This window comes from Ailuropoda melanoleuca, chromosome 11, assembly GCF_002007445.2.
Source record: "Ailuropoda melanoleuca isolate Jingjing chromosome 11, ASM200744v2, whole genome shotgun sequence".
Classification (NCBI taxonomy): Eukaryota; Metazoa; Chordata; class Mammalia; order Carnivora; family Ursidae; genus Ailuropoda; species Ailuropoda melanoleuca.
Genome location: NC_048228.1, coordinates 29,007,541 through 29,031,912, shown reverse-complemented (window position 1 = coordinate 29,031,912; position 24,372 = coordinate 29,007,541). Strand labels below are relative to the sequence as shown.

The 24,372-nt window shown below is 39.0% G+C and overlaps 1 protein-coding gene across 5 annotated transcripts in view; it reads right to left on the bottom strand.

Moving 5' to 3' along the window:
* PPP3CA (protein phosphatase 3 catalytic subunit alpha) overlaps window positions 1-24,372 on the bottom strand; it is a 306,406-nt gene that overhangs the window by 142,815 nt on the left and 139,219 nt on the right. For all 5 annotated transcript variants that reach the window (XM_034671452.1, XM_019796683.2, XM_011221341.3 and 2 more), the window contains one exon: window positions 16,085-16,285. In XM_034671452.1, the coding sequence (XP_034527343.1) occupies window positions 16,085-16,193 (109 nt within the window). In that variant the 5' untranslated portion in view covers window positions 16,194-16,285. The remainder of the gene's footprint in view (window positions 1-16,084; window positions 16,286-24,372) is intronic.

Below are 24,372 nucleotides of genomic sequence, written 5' to 3'. Positions count from 1 at the left end.
TGATTCATACCAAAAGGGCAAATAGGAAGTAAGCACAGAATAAATTAGCAAATGTCTGATGTTTCCTTTTTTTTTCTTTTTAATATTTTACTTATTCATTTGAGAGAGAAAGACAGAAAGAGGCATAAGCAGTGGGGAGAGGAAAAGGGAGAAGGAGAAGCAGACTCCCCGACGAGCCAGGAGCCCCAGCGTGGGGCTCGATCCCAGGACCTGGATGGAGATCATGACATGAGCTGAAGGCAGACGCTCAACCACCTGAGCCACCCAGGCGCCCCATGTTTGATGTTTCTCACCAAAAATGACATTTAGCAAAATAACACAATCCCTACAAGCATGACTGTCATGGTCCAGCATAGGATGCTACATACAGAAAAACACAATTTTTATTTTCTTACTGAATATGAGCATAGGTATCCATCCACGTACAGAAGGGTTGGGAGTCTGAGCCCATATGCGTCAATGTTAAAGGTAATAAACGGTAATTTTCATTTACCAAGATCCTACCTACGACATCTCAGGTATTGTGTGAGGAACTTTTCTTACATTGCCTCAAGTTTCACAGCAGTGTAAGGTAGAAATTATTTCAACCATCTGCAGGATGAGTAAAAGGAGAGGGATGTGATAGGTAACCTGACAGCAGCAGGATTAAAACTTATCGTGTCTGTTTGACTCCAAAGCCAGTGATCTTTCCACGAGGCGGCAGGGCCTCATCCTGACCCACTCTCGTTACACACAGAATGTAGGTGTCACTTGAAAAAAAACCTGGAACACAAGGGGGACACATCCATGCTCCATTTCAGTTATACATTCTACACAAATGTTCAAAATTTTATTTTTTGCCAGGAGTATGGTGAATATTTAACAGATTTCACATTAGGCCTTACTTAAACAGAAAATCAAAATCTGGTAGAAAAGAAAGCTAATGTTTACATTCTAAAAATGTATTTAAAATCATGGTCACTACTGACCGTTAATTTAATTCATTCTACCAGGAAAATCCAGCCCTGTCTTCCATTGACCATTACTGGACAGACTGTTGGTACACTTCTCCCTTTCCAGTGGGCGTATCTGACTCTTCCCAGATTCCTTTGATCAATCATAATGCTTGCTCTGCTATAACTCTTCTTCCCATTCCCTCCATCATTCTAAACTGGCCATTACCCATCATGAGTCAACCCCCCAAACCTATTCTAGTGTGTCTTTGCCAGGGTCATGTCTGTTTCCATCATAATTTTACAACCAGTCCATTTCTTGAAATGGGCATTTGTCATTACACTTACCTAGCCACCATTAAGTGCAACATAGGCTTTCAAGCAGCTTCTGGTCCCTCTGATGTTCCTCATCTCAGTGGAAAGGTCCCCATTAACCTCCCTGGCCTGACCCCTCAGACTCAACCCAACTACACCTGAACTGTCTCTCACAAATCTTTTCCCCACCACCAAACTCTGCATTCTCTAGTCAGCCTCAGCTAAGAGATAGTTATTTCTATGATTCCTGAATAGCTCCTGATGATTCTTTGTCTGTGGAAATCAAGACTATTGGCTGCCACCAGCCAACTGGACCAGATCTTGCTAACCTGCCAGTATTCCCAATCTCTTCATCATACCTAACCCTCCACAATTTTCTTCCTTTCCTGAACTATCTTTAAAATAAGGACCCGCTCCTTTCAATTCACCTCTCTCTCACTGTAGAAACCAAAGAGGTGTCCAGGACATTGTAGGTTCCCTTGTAGGCGATCTGAGTTCCTGTGGAGATGATTTAGAAAACACAGCTACAGAATTGGACCTAAGTTCCATCTACAACCTCATTACTTTTGGGGAAAGGTTTGCCGCCTTTTGGATAGCATCTGAAAGAATCCATCGCCTGGTTGAAGAAGTTTGCTTCAATAACAGAGTCATCTTCATTGTTGAAGCAGTTTGCCTTATTCTTGGAAAACATCACCACTGGCCTCAAATCTATGACTTGCTAATTACGAGAAACCCAGTATACTGTCCTCAATGACTGTAGCACTCTGGATATGGAGGCGAACTGACTGCTGCACTTTTGTCCCAATAATCTAACTCTTGGCTTTGTCATAATCAAGAATGTTCCAGAGGCAAATGAAGAAATTCCTTGCATTGCTGCCACTGCGTTGCCACCGCTGAGAAAAGACGACACCTTCTAGGACTTTCAGTGGACCCAAGAAGGCCTGTGAAGTTGGGCATATAGATGGATTCAGCCTCTAATCTCTGCTTTTCTGTTTATTTTCACAGGCATCTCTCTTACTAAATGTCTCCAGGTTACAAAGTAGAGCGATTGTCACCAAGTCTCAACCAATGATTCAGCTGGTCCTTAATGAACAAAAGGTGACCCAATGAAAAATGGACTTAAGTTGTTGAGGGAGAAAAATAATGTGTCTTCTCTCCTTGAACAAGAGGAGGGACTGATAAAGACTCTCTCTGACTAATATTTAGACAGCCACCTCTGAGCCTTCTTTTCCTCCAGGCCTCAACCTTTGGACCCTGTCTTGAGCTTGCCTGTCCAGTAGTAGCAAGAATCCCCTTATCCTTGATATCTGATCATGCTGGCCTGCCGTCAGCAAGAATCTCTGTACCTTTGATATCTCCAATTAGTAATTTTCCATCTATAAACCTCCTTGCCCCACTCTTTGGCTATCAATTCCCACTTGTCCTTGTATCCTGAACTGTCCTTGTATCCTGAACTACTGGTCTCTTTTCCCCTTTGCAACAGTTTAGGAATAAAATCTGTTTGGTTTTTTGTTTTGTTTTGTTTTTACCACTTTAACTGATGTCTGGCTCAGGTTCTCTTTGATACACGGTATCAACACATGGTATGTGTGGTCATAAGGAATATTATAAGCTTTATAAATTGAGTTAATGCATGCATCACTTCATTTAACAAATATTAATGAATGTCTACCAGGAGGCAGTCACAATCTAAGTGGTAAGTATAAAATGGTGGGCAAAAGCAGACAAGGGGTCAGCCCTCATGAAATTGATGGTCTAGTGAGGAAGAGAAAGCTCAATACAATGATCACACAAATAACATAATATTATTACTATGATAAATATTTTACTATGATAAATATTTTGAAGAAAAAGTACATGGTACTATATGGGCTAGTCAAGGAAGGCTTCCCTGAAGACTAACAAAGTGACATTTAAGCTGCAGTCTGACTATTCAAGATTATTGGATGTGTGTATCCAATAATGTGAGGGATATTCTAGAAAGAAGGAACAGCATGTGCCAAGTCTCTTACTGAGAGGGAAGGTGGTACATTCAAAGACCTGAAAGGAGCTGAGCTGAAAGAACGCCATTGTAGACAGGTCACAGAAAATAGAGATAATGAGGGAAACAAGTATTCAATGAGACTGAAGACATTAATGGACGATGGAACACCCAAGACTTTCTAAACCATCCTAGGATTTGCAACCTGATGCTTGACAAATGGACACTGCTGTATGCATGTATTTAGCACAGTGTTTGTACCAGGGTAAATACCCAATAAATGAAAACCTTAAAAATATTTGAATCACCTTAGTATGTCAGGGCATGGCATTTGTCTTACATGTAGCATACATTAACTTACACATACGACAAATACCATTTATCATTGATTTTTGGCTCTAGGCTGGTCAGTGGAAGAAAACAAAAAAATCACTGGAAATCCCAGTCACATTTATCTGATTTAAATGTCAGAGAGCAATCTACAGTTGCACATTACATAGGTAATGTAAAATCTAGATAATGTACACTTCGTTGGCAGTTCCATGAACTATTATTTAAAAAGTCAGTCACTCAAATTTGAACTGAAAATGTGTTTGCATCAGAATGATATTCAGGTGTCAAATATGAAGAATTACCACTCGACATGGGGTGCCTGAGCAAGACCCACCCTCTCATATTTGAATTACTTCCAATTTTAAAAGACAACTTAATAGCTCAACGTTTCACAAGATTTTTTAAATTTTTTTTTCATTCCTTCTTTTTTTTTTTAATAAAATTTATTTTTTTAGTAATCTCCACACCCAGCTTGGGGCTTGAACTCACAATCTTCAGACCAAGAGTCACATGCTCTTCTCTGACTGAGCCAGACAGGTGCCACACCATTCCCTCTTTCTAACGGAGGTACTGGCTGCATGAAAAATGTCCACGAATACGAAAGTTATGTTTCTTTATTTTTTTAAAAAGATTTTATTTATTTATTCGACAGAGATAGAGACAGCCAGCGAGAGAGGGAACACAAGCAGGGGGAGTGGGAGAGGAAGAAGCAGGCTCATAGCGGAGGAGCCTGATGTGGGGCTTGATCCCATAACAGCAGGATTATGCCCTGAGCTGAAGGCAGACGCTTAACCGCTGTGCCACCCAGGCGCCCCAAAATTTATGTTTCTTTCATTAAAATTGAAACTCATTTGCAATTTAGAAAGGATGAGCGGTGGGAAGCCGTCAGCAGGAGGACCTGTCTGCTCCCTCATTCATTCCACAGCCCTCGCAGTATTGACCTACTCCATAAAAGGAGAAGCGTGATGTCTGTTATAAAATCCAGAGTCAAAGCGAAAAGTTCTCTGTGCTTCCAATCACCAAACAATGGAAGAGAACCGATGGCTGGAATATTGGCTGCACAACAACAGTAACAGCCATGACAAAAGCAGTTGCAGCCATAATAACAACGTAGCTACTGTTTACTGGGCCCTTGGTCTAAGTGCTGTGGCTGCAGCATCTCACGTTATCGGGGTGACAGGCAGGAGGCTGACACCTCGTCTCTCCAAAGATCAGGAAGCTGGCGTTTCCAGAGGTGTCCCAGCGGTACAGAGCTGGAAAATTGCAGATCCAGAATGCAAATCTAGAGGTCCATAATTTTTAACCCTGATACCACATGGGGGAAAGTGAAGTTATTGTCACATGGCCATTAGGCAATGGCACTGGCCTTAGATGTACCTCAGGTGACCTGCACAGCAGAGATTAAATCATACTTCCTTTTCTCACCTCTTTTCATTTCATCCTTTTCTCCTTTTCTTTTCTTTCTCTTTCCTTTTTTTTCCCCCCAGATAAACTGGCTGAACCAGAAGTTTGAGTATAATCTGAGAATGCTGCACAGCCCACAGAGGGACAAGAATCTATAAATGGCTTCACTGCTGCCATGCCCTCAATAAACTAAGCTCACCAGCCACAAATAATTTGAAAGAGCCAAAAAAACCGAAACAAAACAAAAACTCTTTTTTTGACATTTCCTCAGTTCAGGTTCTCAAGCGGAATGGGTATTTCATATCAATAATGCAGACAATTAACTTTCCAAATTTTCACCTAGCTTTGATATACCTTTAATAAGTATCACGAGCTTATCTCTTGAAGAAGGCAAAGAAAGCAGTCGTTGATTTAGCTAAGGTCCACCTTTGAAGGAATTGGCCTTTAATGTTTAAAACATGAGGAAAAGAATTTTAAATGAATAATTTGTTTCATGTTTATGATTATCTCGTAATCTCCTATTCGTCACATGATATCCAAATACCCAATCAGATTTGCCATTTAAAAATAAAATGAAAAACATATGTAATTAGGATCTTAAAGGAGATGCTGGATATCTACAAATTTCTGTGAGCTCAATTGAGTTCCTAAAATTGGAGCCTGATTTTCAAAGTCAATGTTTTTTTAAGAAAGAATCAGATTATGCTAATAAAGACCAAAGCACACAGGCATATTACTTTGAGAAAACAGAAAGTAAGGTACAAAAGATTCTTTGTTTGAAATGGAAACAAACGTCTTTGCAAGTCATTTCAACAAATATTCACCTTCATAAGCAATGAAGGATCAAGACTCTGACGGCAGTGAAAAGTACAACTCTTAGGTGTTGAGTGTATACCACCAGATGGCATCTCAAATCAGAGAGCACAGACGGAGATCGCGTCAAAAACTGCGTTTCTGAAATGGAATCAAATTCATGAATTCCAGATCAATTTTTTAATATCAAAATGTCTGACATTAATCACAAAATCCAAAGAATACAACAATACTGTCGTGGATATAATAAAGAATACCAATCTGAAAAGAAAGGCGCTGCAAATCAAACAGTGACTTGACATCAATATTATTTAAAAAAAAAAAAAACTACAAATGGAGCCCAAACAGGAAAAGAAAGTCTGGTTAATAATTTTATCTTTCCTTATTTTTACCTACAGTTGTCCTTCTCATTAATCCTCATTTTACTCTTTCACAGGGCTTTGTTCATTATAAACAAGAAAGACGACAATTCAGAAGACAGCATTAGAAAAAAAAAATTAAGAAAAGCTTAAAGAAAGAGAAAAAGAGGTCAAGTTTCCTTTTGCCTTCATATAAGGCTCTCGTGAAGTTGAGGTTCAAAAGCCTTGGTGTCCAAACCTTAAATATCTTAAGGAACAGAATGAGACAATGCTGTTGTGTCTAAGACTGGCTAATACGTGGACGACAATATCAACTATGAACAGAAATTAATTACAGGGAAGCATATTATACACCGAACTAAAGTCAAAAGGTGACCACATGATAGCAGGAATTTAAATTTTGTTCAGAATATTAAAATACGATGCTGTTTCATAAAAATCTCTGAAAAAGATTTGATTACCCCCTGGATGTGGGATTGGTTTGTTGTTGTTTTCTATTGTCATATAATCCGTAAAATCCTATTTCTACAAACCACATTTTATTTTCATATGATAAAAGCAACTTAAAGGAGACTTGCTACCAGTTTGTAATTTACTTTTGGAGATATATATATATACACACATACATATAACATTTAATAATAAACATATATGTGTAACATTTCCTTTTCAGTGTTTAATATTAAAAAAAGAACATTGAACTTTTGATAGTTCTTGGGATTTTGTGTGCTTTTTTGTGTGCTTTTGTGTGTGTGTGTTTCTTTTACCTCTTCAACAGATAGATTCATGTCTCAAACCTCTCCATGGCCTTCACGTTATTTCATGAGACCCTGTTCTCTCAGCGATGCTGGTGGACAGCTGGACAAAAGAGTAGAAGGACAAGCTATCTGACCCCCACACAGAAAACAGTCAGGACTGAACTGCCTAACGGCCTTCTCTCACGGAATATATCTTAACATTGGCAAGAATATGTGCATGGAAGTATTTAGTATTTTAAGTAATATATTTTATATGCCAATATAGTCATTTTAAATAGTGGTAAAGCAGCTACCTTAAAAGTTAATATTATTTTCCCCTTACTGATCCACTAATTAAACCACAGATTTTTCTATAAGAAGCTACTTCTGACAAGTTCATCTATTTTATTTATCCAGAATCTCATATGTCCAAAATCCTCCACTTAAGACGCAAATAAACAAACAGCTATTCAGGAGACAAGAACAGAATAAAAAGATAACGCTCATTTAAATGATGACACTGACACACACGGAAACAGACATATCTGCACACATACAGGGATACGTACTCTGTTTTAGAGGTGCTTGTAGGCTTCCATTACATTATTTTCATAATTTACTATGTGCAAATCAGCAGTGCATTTACAGTAAATTTATTTTGAAATAGGGAAACAGCCACAAAACCATAACACAAGATCTATATCCTTAAATGTTAACATTTAATAGGATAACAGCATGAAACAATTTTAAAAAGCCAGTACAATACTGTTAAATGCGACGCCATATGATTACTACCAGAATTAACGATTCTATGGACCTGTAAAGTACACTTCTATGCCCAAATAAAATGGGAACAGACGCAGTTGAACTTGTCTGGGCTTTAATACCCGTTCTGGCACCTTCCAGATGGGTAAACTTAGATACGATGCCCGCTAAGCTTCAGTTTCTTCATTTGTAAAATGGAACTGATAACAGTACTTCCTTCCTAGAGTTGTGTGAAAACTACAAGTTAGAAAGTACAGTGTTTATAACAGCAACTGGGAAAAAAACAAGAACTTAAATATTAGCCTTACAACAAAGTAACTCATTTTCTTTCACCAAAAAGCTATAAAAAAAAAAAAATTACCATCTACTATCACCATAGTTTCATATACAAAAAGAAAGCATTCTTACTAAATTGAAACAGATAATTTTACTCTGGGCCAACAAAAATTTTGTCATAAACCAGAACCAGTCTGTGACCAGTATCTGGGAATGTCCATTAAAACCCATAAACATGACTGGCCCACAAGAAAATAAAATCAATGGAGTTTGAAATTATTAGGGACACTTCAGTGAGAAAATGTAACATGAGATGAGATTGGAAACACGGATATAATCCGGCTAGACGAAAGAGAGAGTATCTACATTTTTCCCTGGAGAAATCAGGAAGAATGCTCTTTCCTTATATGAAAGAATTCTGGTATTACTGAAACACTCCTTCTCTTCAAGCTGTGGTAATATTGATTACAATGTATTAATATATTTCAACTTTCTCCAAAGCAATCAGAATATTATTCTCCAAGGGGTAACTTTCAGGTTTTAAGGATAATAGTTCTATGCATTTTTATTCCTTTGAAAACAACTACAGATGGGATGTCTGGGTGGCTCAGTCAGTTAAGCGTCTGCTTTCAGCTCAGGTCATGATCCCAGGGTCCTGGGATGGAGTCCCGCATGGCTCCCTGCTCAGCGGGGAGCCTGCTTCTCCCTCTGCCTGCTGCTCGCCCTGCTTGTGCTCTCTCTCTCTGACAAACAAATAAATAAAATCTTAAAAGAAAAAAAGGAAAAAAGAATAAAGAATAAAGAAAACAACTACAGTACCAATTTATGGCAAACTGAAAAGTAATTATGATGTAAGTGTAATGACTGTCAAATGTTTCCTCTGGATGGTGTTACAAGTTTACTGATGTCAACAGATTATTACTGATTCATTCATTACACACGAGTGCTGAAGTACTATGGCTCAGCTATTCTTAATAGAATACTCCATTCATTATCAAACAATTCCCTTAAAGATGCTTTTGATCTCAGTCTTCCCTTTTTTTCCGTTTATTAACTGTCCCAGCCATAGCTTTCTCTACAGTCCACTCTTGGAGAGCTTGTAAAAGAAAAGTACTATGAAGGTTTTTCACTGAGAAAAACTGTATAGATAAACTCGGTGCCCCAAATATGCTAAGCACTATTGTTTTGTCTTGCCCCCTTGCATTATAGCAATACATTTTTATTTAAAATATAACCAATCATTATCAACAACCAAATATTTTTTTCTATTTCTTGAGAACCTTTAATAGCATTCTTAGCATTTTTTTTAGTAATAAACAAGAACAAATTCTAGTGAAAGAAACTAAAAATGCTTGATTTTACAAAATCTTATACAGAGGCAGAATAGTGTGTGTAATAGATATAGAATGATCACTACGCATGAGGTATGTAGATGGATGCCTGTTCAAAACAAGGTTTTCGGCTTACTAGCTGGGAGACCTCAGGCCAGCCGCTTAACCCAGTGGTTCCCACAGTGTGGTCCAGGATGAAGGGTATCATCACCGCCCTGGAAGCTGTTAGAAATTCAAGTTCTCAGGCCCACCTCCAGGCCTACTAAATCGGAAACTCTGGAGGTGGCACTCAGCAACCTGTGTTTAATAAAGTCCTTCAGGTGATTCTGATCTGTGCTCAATTTTGAGAAACACTGACTCAAACTGCTAAGACTCCCTTTTCTCCTGTTTAAGATGGTTTTCCTAAAACCAACCTTGCAAAACCAGAGAGGTAAACACCTCACAGAAAAGGACTCTGGCTCTGATGCAGTGACCTTTTATCAACATTGTCTTTTTTTTTTTTTTTTAATCAAGGGTCAAAATTAAGGGGAATAAGGACTTCAAAATGATGCGTTAACAGCCTCAGGCTGGGGCTCAAATGTGCTGACTGCCAGCAGTGGGCTGGGTACCAAAATAGGCCTCTGGCTTCAGCCCTCGAGATTTGGCCACCAAAATCTAAGCGGGCAAAATGCCCCAGAAGTCATATTTTATCCCCATATAAACTAAGGCCACGTTAGGCTTTGATAGTGACAAATGATAGTATGAGGAGAATAAACACTGATCTTTTAGGTCTCAAAAGACACTGGATTCTTATCCCCACTTAACTCTCCCCAGAGTAAAGGCATGGGGAATTCTCCTAATTGACGTCAGCTGCTGCAAGGGAAGGAATGCCATGACCTTCAGCTTGGCCACTGGTCCACTCTCACATCCAGGAACGAAGCCAGAGGGTTCTCCTGGCAACTGTCTGACATGCTAAGTGGCAGACACAGCCACTGAGGGAATCCTTTGCTGCCCCAGGGACAAATCCCGCCCTGCAGGAAACAGACAAACTGGAGAGATTAGCAGTTTGCCCGGCTGATGCTGGCCTATCCCCTCCGCCCAGAGAGCAGAACATGACTCCTAAATCACTCGATTCAGAAACCTAAGCTTCTGGTCTGCTTTTGCTTTACAAATAAGGGCAATGTTCTCTGCTGAGTTGAAGGGAAAACAGAAAAGTATGAAAACTTCAAGGAGAAATGTAGGAATTTGGATCCTTGCATAAACAACCTACCCTATTCAAGAACTCTTTAGGGGACACTGATTTTTAAGTACAAACTATCAGATCTTTTAAGATTAGTATTAACTATCATTTTGTAAAAGACCTGTAATCAAAATCACATCCAAATCTCCTACCCTGCCAAAGGCATCATTTTGGCTTCTCTGGGAGAATATGAGAGGCTCCTAACCAAAGCCTCTCCCAAGAGTTCCTTCCCACTTCATTCCACTGATCTCTTCCAGGATGTGATTCCAGTCACACACTTGATTATGTAAGTCCCTGCTCAAAGCCCCTAGACTCTCAAGTACCCTAGAACAGTATGGGAATGTCTCAGGGCTGCCCGCCAGAGACTCCTACCCAACCCGACCTTCCAACCTCAGTCTCCCCCACCCTCACCCCTTCTGAGACCCTGGCTTCCCACAGCAAACCTTCGAAACCATGTCTTACCACTTTACAGAAAGAATCAAAAAACCAAAAAACCACCAGTGCCTTTGATATGCAGTTGTCTCTGCTCAAAATACCCTTCACAGAGTAAAATTTTACTTCTCAGATCTGACCCACCAGTTCAAATATCATGAAATCTGTCAAAACTTTCTCGGCTTCCCTGCATTCTTTTTTCTGAGTTCCCACACTAAGTGCATAGGCACCTTCATTACAGTTCTTAACAAATCATATAGGAATTATCTGTTTTTGTGTCTGACTCCCTGCCCAGACCTTGAGTGTTCTGGTCAAGGATACCATCCACAGTTCCGAAACTTCTAAAGGAGTTCTCAATCCCTAATCAAGATAGTTAGGATCTTGGCTATTTTTTTTTTTAGAGATTTTATTTATTTATTTGAGAGAGACAGAGAGAGTATGAGAGAGGGAAGGGTCAGAGGGAGAAGCAGACTCCCTGCTTAACCCACTGAGCCGCCCAGGTGCCCCTGGGTCTGAGTTATTTAACAGTTTCTTTCACTCAAAGATAGAATATAATGATCAGTGGGCACTGTCTAAGGGAAACCTTAGCCTTTTAGAAGATACGAAAACTTCTTGGATTTGAACTAGCTACCTCCAGTTGGATACTTCTTCCTTTGCTTGAATAAATCTAGGTCATATTTTGTAATTTAATCAATAGTTTGATATATGTATCTTTGGCCAAAATCTCTGTTGTCCTTATCCTGTTCTGAGCCCCTGGAGAGCAGAGACCAGGTCTTATTAATGTCCGTATAACCCACATCACCTGTACAAGGTAAGTGTTCAATAAATATGCATTAAATTGAATTCCCAAAATGAATTGTATCTTGGTTCAGGCTGCTTCAGGAAAATACTGTAGACCGGGTACCTTTAACAACAAACATTTCTCACAGTTCTGGAGGTTGGAAAGTCCAGGATCAAGGTGCTGGCATATATTACTGTTTGATGGGGACACTATTCTGGTTTGCAGATGACCATCTGACTGTATCCTCAGGGGGAAGAGAGAGAATTCTCATCTCTTCCGCTTCCTGCACATGCACTAAACCCATCACAGGGGCTCCACCCCCATCTCCTCAACTAAACCTAATTCCTTCCCCAAGGCCTACCCCAGAAAGCCATCCTATTGGGGATTAGTGCATCAGCATCTGAATAGTGGGGGTGGGAGGGCACAAATATTCAGTCCATAGCAAGTGGTCACACTGACATTTGGCTACACGTTTTAGCGTACCATTTGTATGTTACAAGTAAACAAAGATAAATTCAACTGACTTTTCATAAAAGAATCAAAGAAGGAAAATACATTCCTTGACAGAGTGCCTCCAACACAGAAACACATTCTTCAAATTAAATCTCTGAAACAGCTACCATTCTAATCAGGCAAGTTAGTTTAGAGAAAAGAGCAAAACATGCCTCGCACCTCCTTTGTCTTGATTGCGGACCCCTGGCTAATCGTCACCTCTATTAGCCTCTATATAAACCAGGTTACTGGTTTATTTAAATCTACCCTGTGGAGGGCAAGGTACACCGCGCTTTATCTCCTCCAGAGGGACACATGCAAAAGGCCACGTTAGGACAAAGCAGCTTCCCGGTTCTTCTTCCCTCAAATAAAATGTACAGAATTTGCAGGGTAAAGAAAATCCTAAATGACTATAAACCTTTCACTACGTTATAAACACTTCAACTGGGGGAAGGTGATTTGGGCAGCTTGGTTCATTTAAACATGAAAGACCTGTTCAAGGAATGAAATAATGTCCAGATTTCAGATAACTAGAATACTAATTTCTAGGTTTTTCTCAAATGGGGACAAACCATGGCACAGATCTTAGCAAGACTCTTTTCCAAGCATTTGTGAGTGAAACATTTTTATGAATAAAAACAAGGAGTGGGGAGGACTAGAGGGAAAGTGGGGGAGGCCTTCTGTGTATAACTACAAAATACTTGTCATTTGTTTTATTCAGAGAGTTTACAGATCTAGTCCGCTTAAAGGCAAATTCCACATAAGAAGTTACTGCTCAGTCTCTACCAGGACTCATTCACTCGCCATTTTCAGGAACCTCACATATGCAGGTGAGAGATTATTGCTAATACCACTTGAATACCACCATGTAGTCAGGCTTCAGGCTTTTCCCACTACATTAAAAGTCCTTGCTTCTTTCCTCTTAACCTTTGTCACAGGCTCTCATTTGTATGTTACACCTCTTATTCTCATTTGTATATCACATATATATATATCACTTGCATATTATATAAAATAACATCTCTATATGATTTTCCTTCTCCCCTCCCTCTTCTACTGCCTTCTTCTTCCTCTTCTTCCTTCTCCTCTGAATTAAGTTTTGCATCTTTCCTAAGTGTGGAGTTCTAAACTACGTAAAGAGTACTCTATCCTGAAGATTTTTAAGTGTAAACTATGCCTTTTATTGCATAGCCTAGCATCAGTAATAAAAGTACAAACTTACTGATTCAGTCATCTAAGCAACAAATATTCTAAATTTAAAAATACATGGGAAGCCTGGGTGGCTCGGTTGGTTAAGCATACGACTCTTGATTTTGGCCCAGGTTCATGATCTCAAGGTTGTGACATGGAGCCCCACATCCTGCCAGGCTCCGCTCTCCGTGGGGAGTCTGCTTGGGATTCTCTCTCCCTCCCCCTCCCTCTCTGCCCCTCCTCTCTCTCTCTCTCAAAAACACAAACAAAAAACATTTAAAAATACACATTACACTGCTAGTTCAGATTCTTATAAGAAGTATCTGGAAATAAAAGGGATTGTCATAGTCTCTGATCGACGTATCCTGCTTTCGTTTTGCATTTCTGCAAGTTTCAGCTTTTGCTCAGAAGCTCATGGGTTGGGATATGAAACTATAAATTTAGCTTTCTGGTGAATTATATGCAAAAGGTTTTTTTTTTTTTTCTTTTTCCCTTTACCCAAATGTGAAAATAATTTTTTTCTATCCCCTTTGTCACTATGATTCCATATCCTTATGTTCCCAGAAAAGAGGAAAAGAGATCACTACAATGGAATCCACTACAGGTTCGTTGGGATCCTGCCTTTGTTATGAAATATAAACACTCCTCTAGAGAAAAGTTTTTCCTGCTCGGATTATATTTCACTAGTGCTACATGTTCTGTGATGTTTCCATAGCTGCTTCGGTCACTCTCTGAAAGGCTTTGGGTTTTTTCTCCCCCCAGGAATGCTATACACGATTGAGTCCTGATTCCAAAGTCTCTTCATAGCTATATCCCAAACTCTGCCAAACTGTCAGCTGGTATCTCACTAGAAAGAACCAAGTGTGATCTGTATTGAACATGGGGGCAATCAGTCCATGGACTCCAGAAGGTTTCTGGGATAAAACATCCTAAATCCGACTCTTCCCGAATTTTCTCTATATGTTCTTGCAGGACAGAGCTTAATCAAAGAGAAGAGCTGACGGCATCCCAGAAAACACATTGCCCTAAATATCTATTTTACATGCTTTTTTAAGTTATAATTATCACCTCCATTACCACCTACTGGGCTCACTGGTGAACTTAACATGTATTCTTCATTGCAAGTCACACATGATCATGTGAAATAAAAAATAAACTCAAAATATCAAGCCATTCATTGTTAACAAAAACAAGTTTAATGATAAAGATGCCACTTAAATCTAATATTTTATCATTAATTTATAAGTGGAATTTATAGCCAATTTTTAAAGTAGTTTTTTTTTTTGTTTTGGTTTGGTTTTTTGTTTTATTTTATGGTGGTGGCTTCTGAACTAGTATTTGGATACTAAACAAATTTGGTATTTTAGTATCTAAGAAAGTAAAGCATGTTCACATTTGTTTTGTCTTTTTTTCACAGTGTCTATGAGTTGCAGATAATAAAGCATGACTCCATTTTAACACATGGAAAATGGGGTTCACAGTGATACACACAGAGTGAACCCATGGCTTGATTTACTCACCACGGCCCAAAACTGAGTTAACACCACTGGAGCTAATTTCTCCTGCTGCCTGACCCCAAACACATCCATTATATTTTTTGAATTACAAAAGAGGAAAATTACATTACCAACCAAAAATAAAACATCAAGAATGTCAATTTCTTTGGAATAAGAACCATTTGGGACATTTTGACCAAAGAAGGTCTGGTCTGGTATTCTAGAGAGCTTATTTTGCTCTTAACAGTAACACTCAAATATACCTTTGAAGGCCAATCATGTAAGTAATAAAGTTTTGGAAGAAAGAAGCAATCAGTAGTATATGTGAAATATTTTTAAATATCCCCTTTATTTGAAAAGGACAATGTTCTGTGTCTATTTTTTTTTCCTTTGCCAGAATGCTAATTAAGGAGAAAACAAATATTTTTTAGCCTCTTAAAAAAATGAAAACTTACAAGTTTAGCAAACTCTACAAAAGATAGATCAAAAGTCTCTAATACTTGACCCTCTACACCATACAACATTTTTTCTGGACAAGATTTAATTTTGATGGACTAAGAGAAGTTATACTAAAAATATGCATCTGCCCGTAAGAAGTAACAGAGCAAAAAACTCAGAGTGAAGGCATTTTCTAGGCAGAGAATACTATAGGAAGGCATGAAATTTGGCTTCTCCCTAAACGCCAGGGGTTGTCAAACTTGAATGTGCATCGGCGTCTCCTAGAGGGCTCGATGAAACAGAAACGGCCTCCCTCAGAGAACATGATTCAGTTGTTTGGTGCCGGACCTGAGAATTTACATTTTAACAAGTTTCCAAGGGATGAGGTGATAATGCTAGTCTAGGGACCACACGTGGAGAACCACCGCTTACACTCAGTCACTTACTCAACCACAGTGGAAGTCTCGGTGTACCTGGTCCAATCTTTCCCAACGAATATTTTGTGTCCTCTGTGCCAAATGGTGTTTGCACCAATAAGCAAGATCACCCCAAAGTAAAGTATTGCTACAGAATATCTTCATCACCTCTGAATTGTACAACACTCTTTGAGCATCACAAATAGTTATATATGTATCATAGCTTTAGTCCTTCAACCGTCAATAATAATTTGATAGTTAAAGAGTAAGATGAAAAAGGTATTTGAATACTCATTGGTATCTAGGATTTTTTGATTTGATGTTAAGAACAAAGTGTGGCTACAAGAGGGCAGTCTCCATCCTCAGGACTTACCTGTGACTGGTGCATCAATATCCAGCAAATTCTTTTCCTGTCGAAGAATGGAAGCCCCCTCTGTTATTATTCTCAATGCAACGCTCTCTTCCAGCCTGCCCTCCTTCATGAGATGTGCCTTTAAGATATCCACACGAGGTTTTCCATCATTATCAAACACTTCTTTTGCTGTAAGCCGATGACTTGGAGGAAATGGGACAGCTGAGAAAGAAAAAGTCAAATTATTACATTAGCCAAACCCAATAAAAATTCAATAATAACTGCCAAGTGTCTCTCTCTGTCACTAACCACCTATTGGAGTATTTTAAAAGTTCCCACATTAAAATAAAATCGAGGGCTGTCAAGAATTAAAGACAGCCTTCTCTCTGTGATTCTGGATGTAATGTGATTGCTGAAAGGAAATTTACATTTCTTATTTACCCAGTACCCATCTCTTTCATCTGGAAGATCCTGATTAAGTTAATAAAGAAAAAAGAGAGAGAGAGATGTTTCTGTTACACAATAATCAATTTGACAAAAGAAAATAGTTTGTATACGTCCAACCATAACTAATTTGGGAGAAGATGTTTCTCCACTGGGAAAAGGTCTGCCAGACCAGATTTGCCCCTTCAACTGAAGTCACACCTCTGAGTAAACTGACTGACTCACTGTTTAAGGAGAGAGCAGAAATCTGAGAGCCAAAAGGCAAAAATGCACTGAATATTAAACAGGGAATGAGGATTTGTGTGCATATGTAACAAGGGGACATCTTGAACAGTGAAGGATAATATGGTGTCGGGGAGGAGACGCAGGAATTTAGGAATATGATATCATAACAAACACAGCTTACTGCTCAGACCCAGAACCAACCACTCTCTCTTTCACCCACACCCCCATGCCCACCACCCCCACACCTTAACAGTATGAAGCTCTCTTGTAGGTACTGCCATTCTTTACATCTGTGAATACATTCGTTCACTCACTCAGCTGAAGGATAGTCACTAAACTTCTACAATGTGCCAGGACATCCAAAGGTCCATGGTCAGACATGGTATCATAAAGGTTAAATTTCTGATAAATGGCCAATAAGCCCCTTCAGTGAGAGTGAGTCATTGTTTGTCTGTTTTACATGAGGAGTCATGACTGAAAACAACTCAGATCTATTAGAAATGTCTAGAAGGACCATAAACACAGTTTCATGAAACTTCCAGCTGCCATTGCATTACGCCATATGCATAAGAACATCTCCATATGATGGCTCCTCTCTTAGGAAGAACACTTGATATTCAGGAATAAAGCTAGCTCCCTAACTTCCTAAAAGCGTCTCTCAAGGAGCAAGATTCATGGTAGAGCTACAGCAACAAATTTTGTGCAATCTAACAGCACAGATTTATTATCCAAGAGAAATTATAAGTACTTACAAGAAAAGAAAAATCAGGAAGTGATCCTATACTAATGGATGCAACTTGATTCTCTTAATAATCCCAGCATATCTATCTAACTACGTGGCCCAAACAAAGTGGCAGACATACACTCAGTGGGGAAGCATGAAGCTTTTGTGGTCAGGTGAACCCGGGTGCAAAGCCTTGGCTTTGTACACTCACCAGTTTTATGACCTTGGGCAAGTGAAATAACTCCTTTGGCTTCAGTTACCTCACGTGTAGATTGGGGATTACATCTATCTGAGCATTGTTATAATAACGAAAGTAGGTAGGAACATCAGTAGCTAACATTTATAGAGTGTTTCGTGCCAGGTATCGTTTGGGTAATAAAGGCAGACACAACAGGAAAACTGTGAGATGAGTAAGACATATGTACATGTGTTTACATATCAGTGTTCTTAGTCCTTGCAGCATTACTGTAGGGAGAAACTTGAGGCTTAAAAATATTAAGCACTTTGCCCAAGACAATCGCCTAGCGATTTATATGTAGACCCAAGGAGTATCAACGCCAGCAGTTCGACGCCAGGAAAGCTGTGTCAACGACCACACCACTCTGCTTCTCAAGAAGGACTTAAGACCGTGCTTAGTAAATGTAAAGTCAGGGGGAAATCACTTTTTAGAATCGCAATTCTAACAAATACTGAAAGACGTTTCTTAAAAAGATCGCATTTATTTTCAAAAATTATTTGGGGCGGCTCAGAGTAGAACAGGTCTATAATACAAAACCACGATGTAAATGAAAACGCAAAAAGCATAATGCTGAAGCATAGTGTACGACAAGCGCAAAGGCAAGAATTAAACATAGAGGGGCGCCTGCGTGGCACAGCGGTTAAGCGTCTGCCTTCGGCTCAGGGCGTCATCCCGGTGTTCTAGGATCGAGTCCCACATCAGGCTCCTCTGGTATAAGCCTGCTTCTTCCTCTCCCACTCCCCCTGCTTGTGTTCCCTCTCTCGCTGGCTGTCTCTATCTCTGTCGAATTAATAAATAAAATCTTTTTAAAAAAAGAATTAAACATAGAGGAGAATAAAAGAGGAATTTAGGTCATTAGACTTCAGGCATTTGGGGGTAATTTTGTTGCTTTTGTTTCTTTGCCTTCCCTGCTTTATCTTACCTAACATATGTTTGTGAAGAAAACATGGCCACGTTTCAGTGGCCACATTTTTTTTTTTTACGTGGGTCTTTATGGTGTGAAATTAGAAAATATCTTACCTGGTAACTCCTCAAAATCCCCCAGACATAGGATGTGGAATGGAAAGGAAGAAACTTCAAAAGGACACTTGAGGTTAAGGCAAAGAGCCAACTGGTTTTTTTCTTTCAAGTGATTTCCTAAGACAAGAGTTGTGTGACTGTGAAGGTTTAAGTGACTGCGAAACTGTCAGACAAGACTCATAGGAGCATAGAAGGGTAGGACACTGGGTTACTGTCAGGCATATCAAGGCAGTGGGTCTCTGCCACCAGGCACTAGCTGGCCTTACTAAACTTAAGAAAGATCAAAGACTAGACCTGAAAGAGCTGAAGGATTGAAGAAGGTGAGAGGCAAAAGGAGAGCACCCTGAGAGGCATCACCTTCATGAAGTAGACTTTGTCCAAGACCCTCGGCTCTCTCCGACGCCAAGATCACGGCGGTAACAGATGCCCTGTTCGATGCCCATCTTTTACCTTCCAGTAATGCTAATCCGAGGTACTTGGCGGAGGGGAAGCCACCTGCTCTGACATAGAGGAGCAAAAAAGAGAGGAAAAAGGCCAACCAGAGGGCTCTGTTTCCAGCTGGATGGTAGGGACACTGATGAGATGGGGCCCTTCACCTGTTAAACAGATGGTGAGGCCCCCAGGGAACCAAGACGCACAGCAATGATGCCAAAGTTGGAACGGAGAGATGCTGCAAGCCACAGAGGAGTTTCCTGGGACAAAAAAGAAGAGTGGGCTAATATCTGTGTATCTATGCACGCTTTGGCTTCGTAAAGAGAATTCCAGCCTCACAAAGGTCACATTTATTTGCTTTCTCTGTTCACCTAGTGTCCTACCTGCAGTCATGTGCCAAATACCGAGCAAAAACTACTTAGGCCAAAGAATCCAATGTGCATAGAAAACATGTCTTTCATTACCTCGTAAAAATGGCTACACTTGATATAATAAAATTGGATTTTCCCTCCACCCATTGCTTTGAGTATTACAAGTTGCTTTCATGGCTACATGAGCAGGCCAGGACTGAAGGAGTTGAGTTTATGCATGCTAATAAAATTTAGAAATATCTGTTGATATTTGGCTGACTCTTCCCAAACCAATTTTCTTATAATTGCCTATTAAATATGGAATATGGTGTTATAATAGTCTTCTTAGAAGTATCGTAAAGTAGACAGAAACCCTCTCCGCTTTCTCCACTTCACAAGTGCCACTCGATGTCACTCTTTTTTCCTCAAATAAAACAGCAAAGTAGCTAGAATTTGGGATATATACATCCTCAACTGACTCCCAACTTAAATCACACCAGCAGCTTTCAAGGCAAACGATATACTGGACCGGGACCGAGTTCCCTTGTCACTGATGGTGGAAATCTGGCAGAGACTGATTTCCAATGAACAGAATATGATCTTGTATTTTTATTTCCTATTTGTTGATGCCATCAGAGAGTTCATCTACGTGATCCAGGGAAAGGTTACTAGTCTGGGAACCAAAATCACGTGTATCCAATATTGGCATCTACATCACGATTACTAAAGTTGTCAATTAGTCATTCATCAGAGAGAAACACAATCCAAGTCAGAAAATCCGGGATGCCAGAGTAATTCTAGCCCTAGGTTCTGGCTGACAATGGGGACCATACCTCTGAAAGAGTCAGGGGTCTCCTCCCGTGATTTGGGCTACATCAGGTTTAGATGACCACTATGTGCCCCAGTAGCCGGACGTGATCTGCTCTCTGGGGTAGATCTAGGTAGCTGAGATTTCTCTTCCTCAAATCTGAGCCACATTAGCCACTATTAAAGGGATTCCTACTATTCGATGGGAAATATCCAAGAGTCACCATCACGGTGATACCTTCATTGGAAGAAGAGAGCGTAACTGCTGCCTGACCCCTTCCTGGAAGTCGTATAAAAGCTGACAAGAAGGAATCACAGATAAAGAAAACATTTAGCCTAGAGATGTTTTTCAAACCTTTGTTCCACTTTGATTTTTTTTATTAAAAAAAAAAAGGCACTTCAAGTATCTCCAAAGGAAAAAAAAAAAAAAGGAACACAGCTCACTTTCTCACTTCCAGCCTCTCTTCTTCCCTATGATGACTGTTGGGGCATGCTCACCAAATCCTGGGTATCCTTGGAAGAAAATTAGAACTCTCTCCATTTAGATTGACTCCTGACACCCTCACATCAAATAAGAGGAAACTGAAGTCCAGAGAGAGAATAAGTGAATTGTCAGAGTCACAGGATTAGTCATTGGCAAAACCGACACTAAATTTTCGGTCTCCTGGTTTGTATTCCAGCACTTTACCCTCTAAATCTGCTCTGTCCAATTGACTAGCAACATACAGCCACTGAGCGCTTGAAAAGTGGCTGGTCCAAACTGACACAGGCTGCAAGCTGACAAAGTGCACTGGATTTAGAACATTTGATACAAAAAAAAAAAAAAAAGAAAGAAATGTAAAACATCTCATTAATATTTTTATGTTGATTACATGTTGAAATAAGATTTAGGATACACTGGCTAAATAAGATTTGTTAAAACTAATTTCACCTATCCCTCATTTTTTAATATGGATACTAGAACACTTAAAATGGCATAAACGGTTTGTACTAGATTATTACTAGACCATGATGTATGCTTCTCAACAAGGAAATGAAAACAGGGAGAATGGAAAGTATATTCTATAATTTTTCTGTTTCAAATTTAGTTCCTACAATACTTCAAACTGTCTCAAAACTGGCCGCACATTGGAATCATTTTTTAAAATAAATGATGCTGAGGTGCGACCTCTAGAAATTCTGATTTAACTTGTCTAGGCATGGTTTTAAAGAAGCCCAGGGTAAACTGATGTGAGGTCCCGACTGAGGTTTACAGATTTAGACCATAAGTAAAGACATATGAAATACCAGGCAGTTTAATTCCCACCCCCCAAACATGTTCCACAATGTCAATCCAACGGTAGCAGATGCGAAGTCTTTGCAAGTCCAGACATGTTTATTCCATCCCTCTCTGTCATCAGAAAGTGCACAGAAACAGCTCTTGTTCCATATTTCACACGGATACTGTCTGCACCAGGGCTGTCTAAGACACTTATGTTGGCACATGTTAAGAGAACAGCTTAAGGATATCACATGTCAAACACAACTTAAAACACATTCTGGGTGACCTCCATAAGCTGGCACTCCATTTTTCCCTCGTGGACATTTGTATACGTCACAAACTACTATTCTAATCAAACCACATCAATCAATCAATCAATCATCAAGCACCTCGTAAGCTTACCTACTATTCAAGGTCAGGCAGTTAAACTGCAAAACTGAAGAACAAAATTTAAAGAAAATGAGAGATGATGTAATTAGTAAGGGGGGAAAAGTGTCTTATCTCCTTGAAGGCTATGTGTGGGTTCCTACAAACTTTTAGGTACAAACACACCTTTCTTCCATCTGAAGTATATAATAAATAGATCATTTTTTTAGATGACTCCGGAAGAGGAGGCTCAGCCTTTAAGTAATGAAAAACAGAATACACTAACTTTAAGATACAATGTGCCAGCTAAAATACACAGAAGTAACTCATTTGTCAGTAAATAAAATTACTCTGAAATCTGATCTTGCTTCTGAATAAAGAGGGACAAGATATGTAAAAGGAAATACTGGTGACTTTTCACTAAATGTTGCTTGGTTTCTAATATTGAGCCATTAGGTTTGACTTATATCCGTCTGGGTTTAAAAAAATTCTGTCAGTACGGGGATACATGTTTATCCATGCACATCATGTCTATATGCAAAGATATACAAACCATGTTTTCTAGGAGAGACAGCTTAAAAATTAACCACAGCCAGCCTCTAAGAAACACTGTAGGAACTTATTTACTAGGGCCCTACTTATGCGACTCCTGTGGACATTCATCACTTGTTTGTTTGAAAGTCTCTGGCTTTCATTACAGACATTAATGTCTGTCAAATTAAAATATGCTTGCTCATCTCAAGTGTGGTTGAATATTAATCTTGTAAACAGAAACATCCGGTCCCACTTAAACTAAAAACAAAACAACAACAAAAAAAAACCCACTTCACAGTAAATCTATAAATAAAGCCCCAATTTATTAATTTACTCGTGTTTTTTTCCTACACCTATGATGAACTCCTCCATCCTTAGAGCAAAGACCTCCTTACCCGCCTCCTCTGATACCACCACTCAGAACCTGAGCCTTGAAATGGACTCGGTTTTAGACACAGTATGTGTACTGATCATTTCACTAGCAAACTGGATACCTCATTTGGTTTTCCTGAATGCTGACACGCAAAGATAGCACAATGGTATTTTATGTAACTTCCCCGAACTGTAAATAAAAGGGCAGTAGGATACACGAAGCGTTTATTAAAATAAGGGATCTTTTTTCCTCTGGTTTACAGAATTTTTATTATATTCAGTACTTTTGAACCTAAATCTGAAACGTGCTAAAGCAATTCTTTAATAAAGATCAGACGCTAATTAATTAAAATAATTATTGTTCTAGCTACAAGGGATTTAATAATTGATTAGTGAAAATGAGTACTGTAACAGTACAATCAGAGCTTCCTTTATTATCTGAATTTCAAAATACTTTTCATTTAAATAGGCTTATTGATACATAGCTACACCTTATCCTTTCTACGTATGGCTATTCTTACTCTCTGGCTACTCTGTGTTCTCACATCTAAGGACTCAAGGACACAGGGATGGGAGACAGTCCCCGACCCCGTCCACATGAAGGATTGGGTAGTTCTTTCACAAAACTCCTCTGAAGTTTTGATATTTTGTTTGGTTCATTTAATTACTAGAAAAGTTGCAATTGGCTTACATAATAAATTATGTAATAATGATTCAACATGAAAAATATTTGACAAAAGTTATATTTTAAGAATTTCAAAACATTTCAGCATTACTGAAAAGCTTACATAAAATCTGATTTTTTGTTGTTAAAATAAAAAAAGTTATATGCACAAATCCATTGCATGCCAATCACAAATTATTTATATGCATACACGATTAAAGCAAAATTATATTTACTGATTTTTAACATATGATATTGAACGTTCAGATTAAACTAAGAATTTTAATTAAATATTAAATATTTTAATTTAAATATTAAGTAAATTAAATACTTAAAATTTTAAAATATATAATTGAAGATGTGTCATTTTGTAAGAGTGTACTCTCTAATTTTTTTAAAGGTTTTTTTTTTTTTTTAATTTACTTATTTGACAGAGACAGCCAGCGAGAGAGGGAACACAAGCAGGGGGAGTGGGAGAGGAAGAAGCAGGCTCACAGCAGAAGAGCCTGATATGGGGCTCGATCCCATAACGCCGGGATCACGCTCTGAGCTGAAGGCAGACGCTTAACGACTGTGCCACCCAGGCGCCCTTCTCTAATTTTTTTAATTAAAAGAACATAATAACCAGCCATACTCAGTTACACTAGCAGGTACCCAACTATATGTATTCAATCTCAGTACTGGATGAAGTAACTACAGCAGTATTTTTAGCAAATGGTATTTACAGTAATCTCTAGAATAGCAACCCTACGGTAATGAATAAAATTCTACTCACTGAGATAAATTTAAGCAGAGGGCTTTTTATTTATTTTTGTTTGTTTGTTTCTGCCTTGAACATTTTTTCTCGAGAGAAATATGTCACAGGAGGAGAT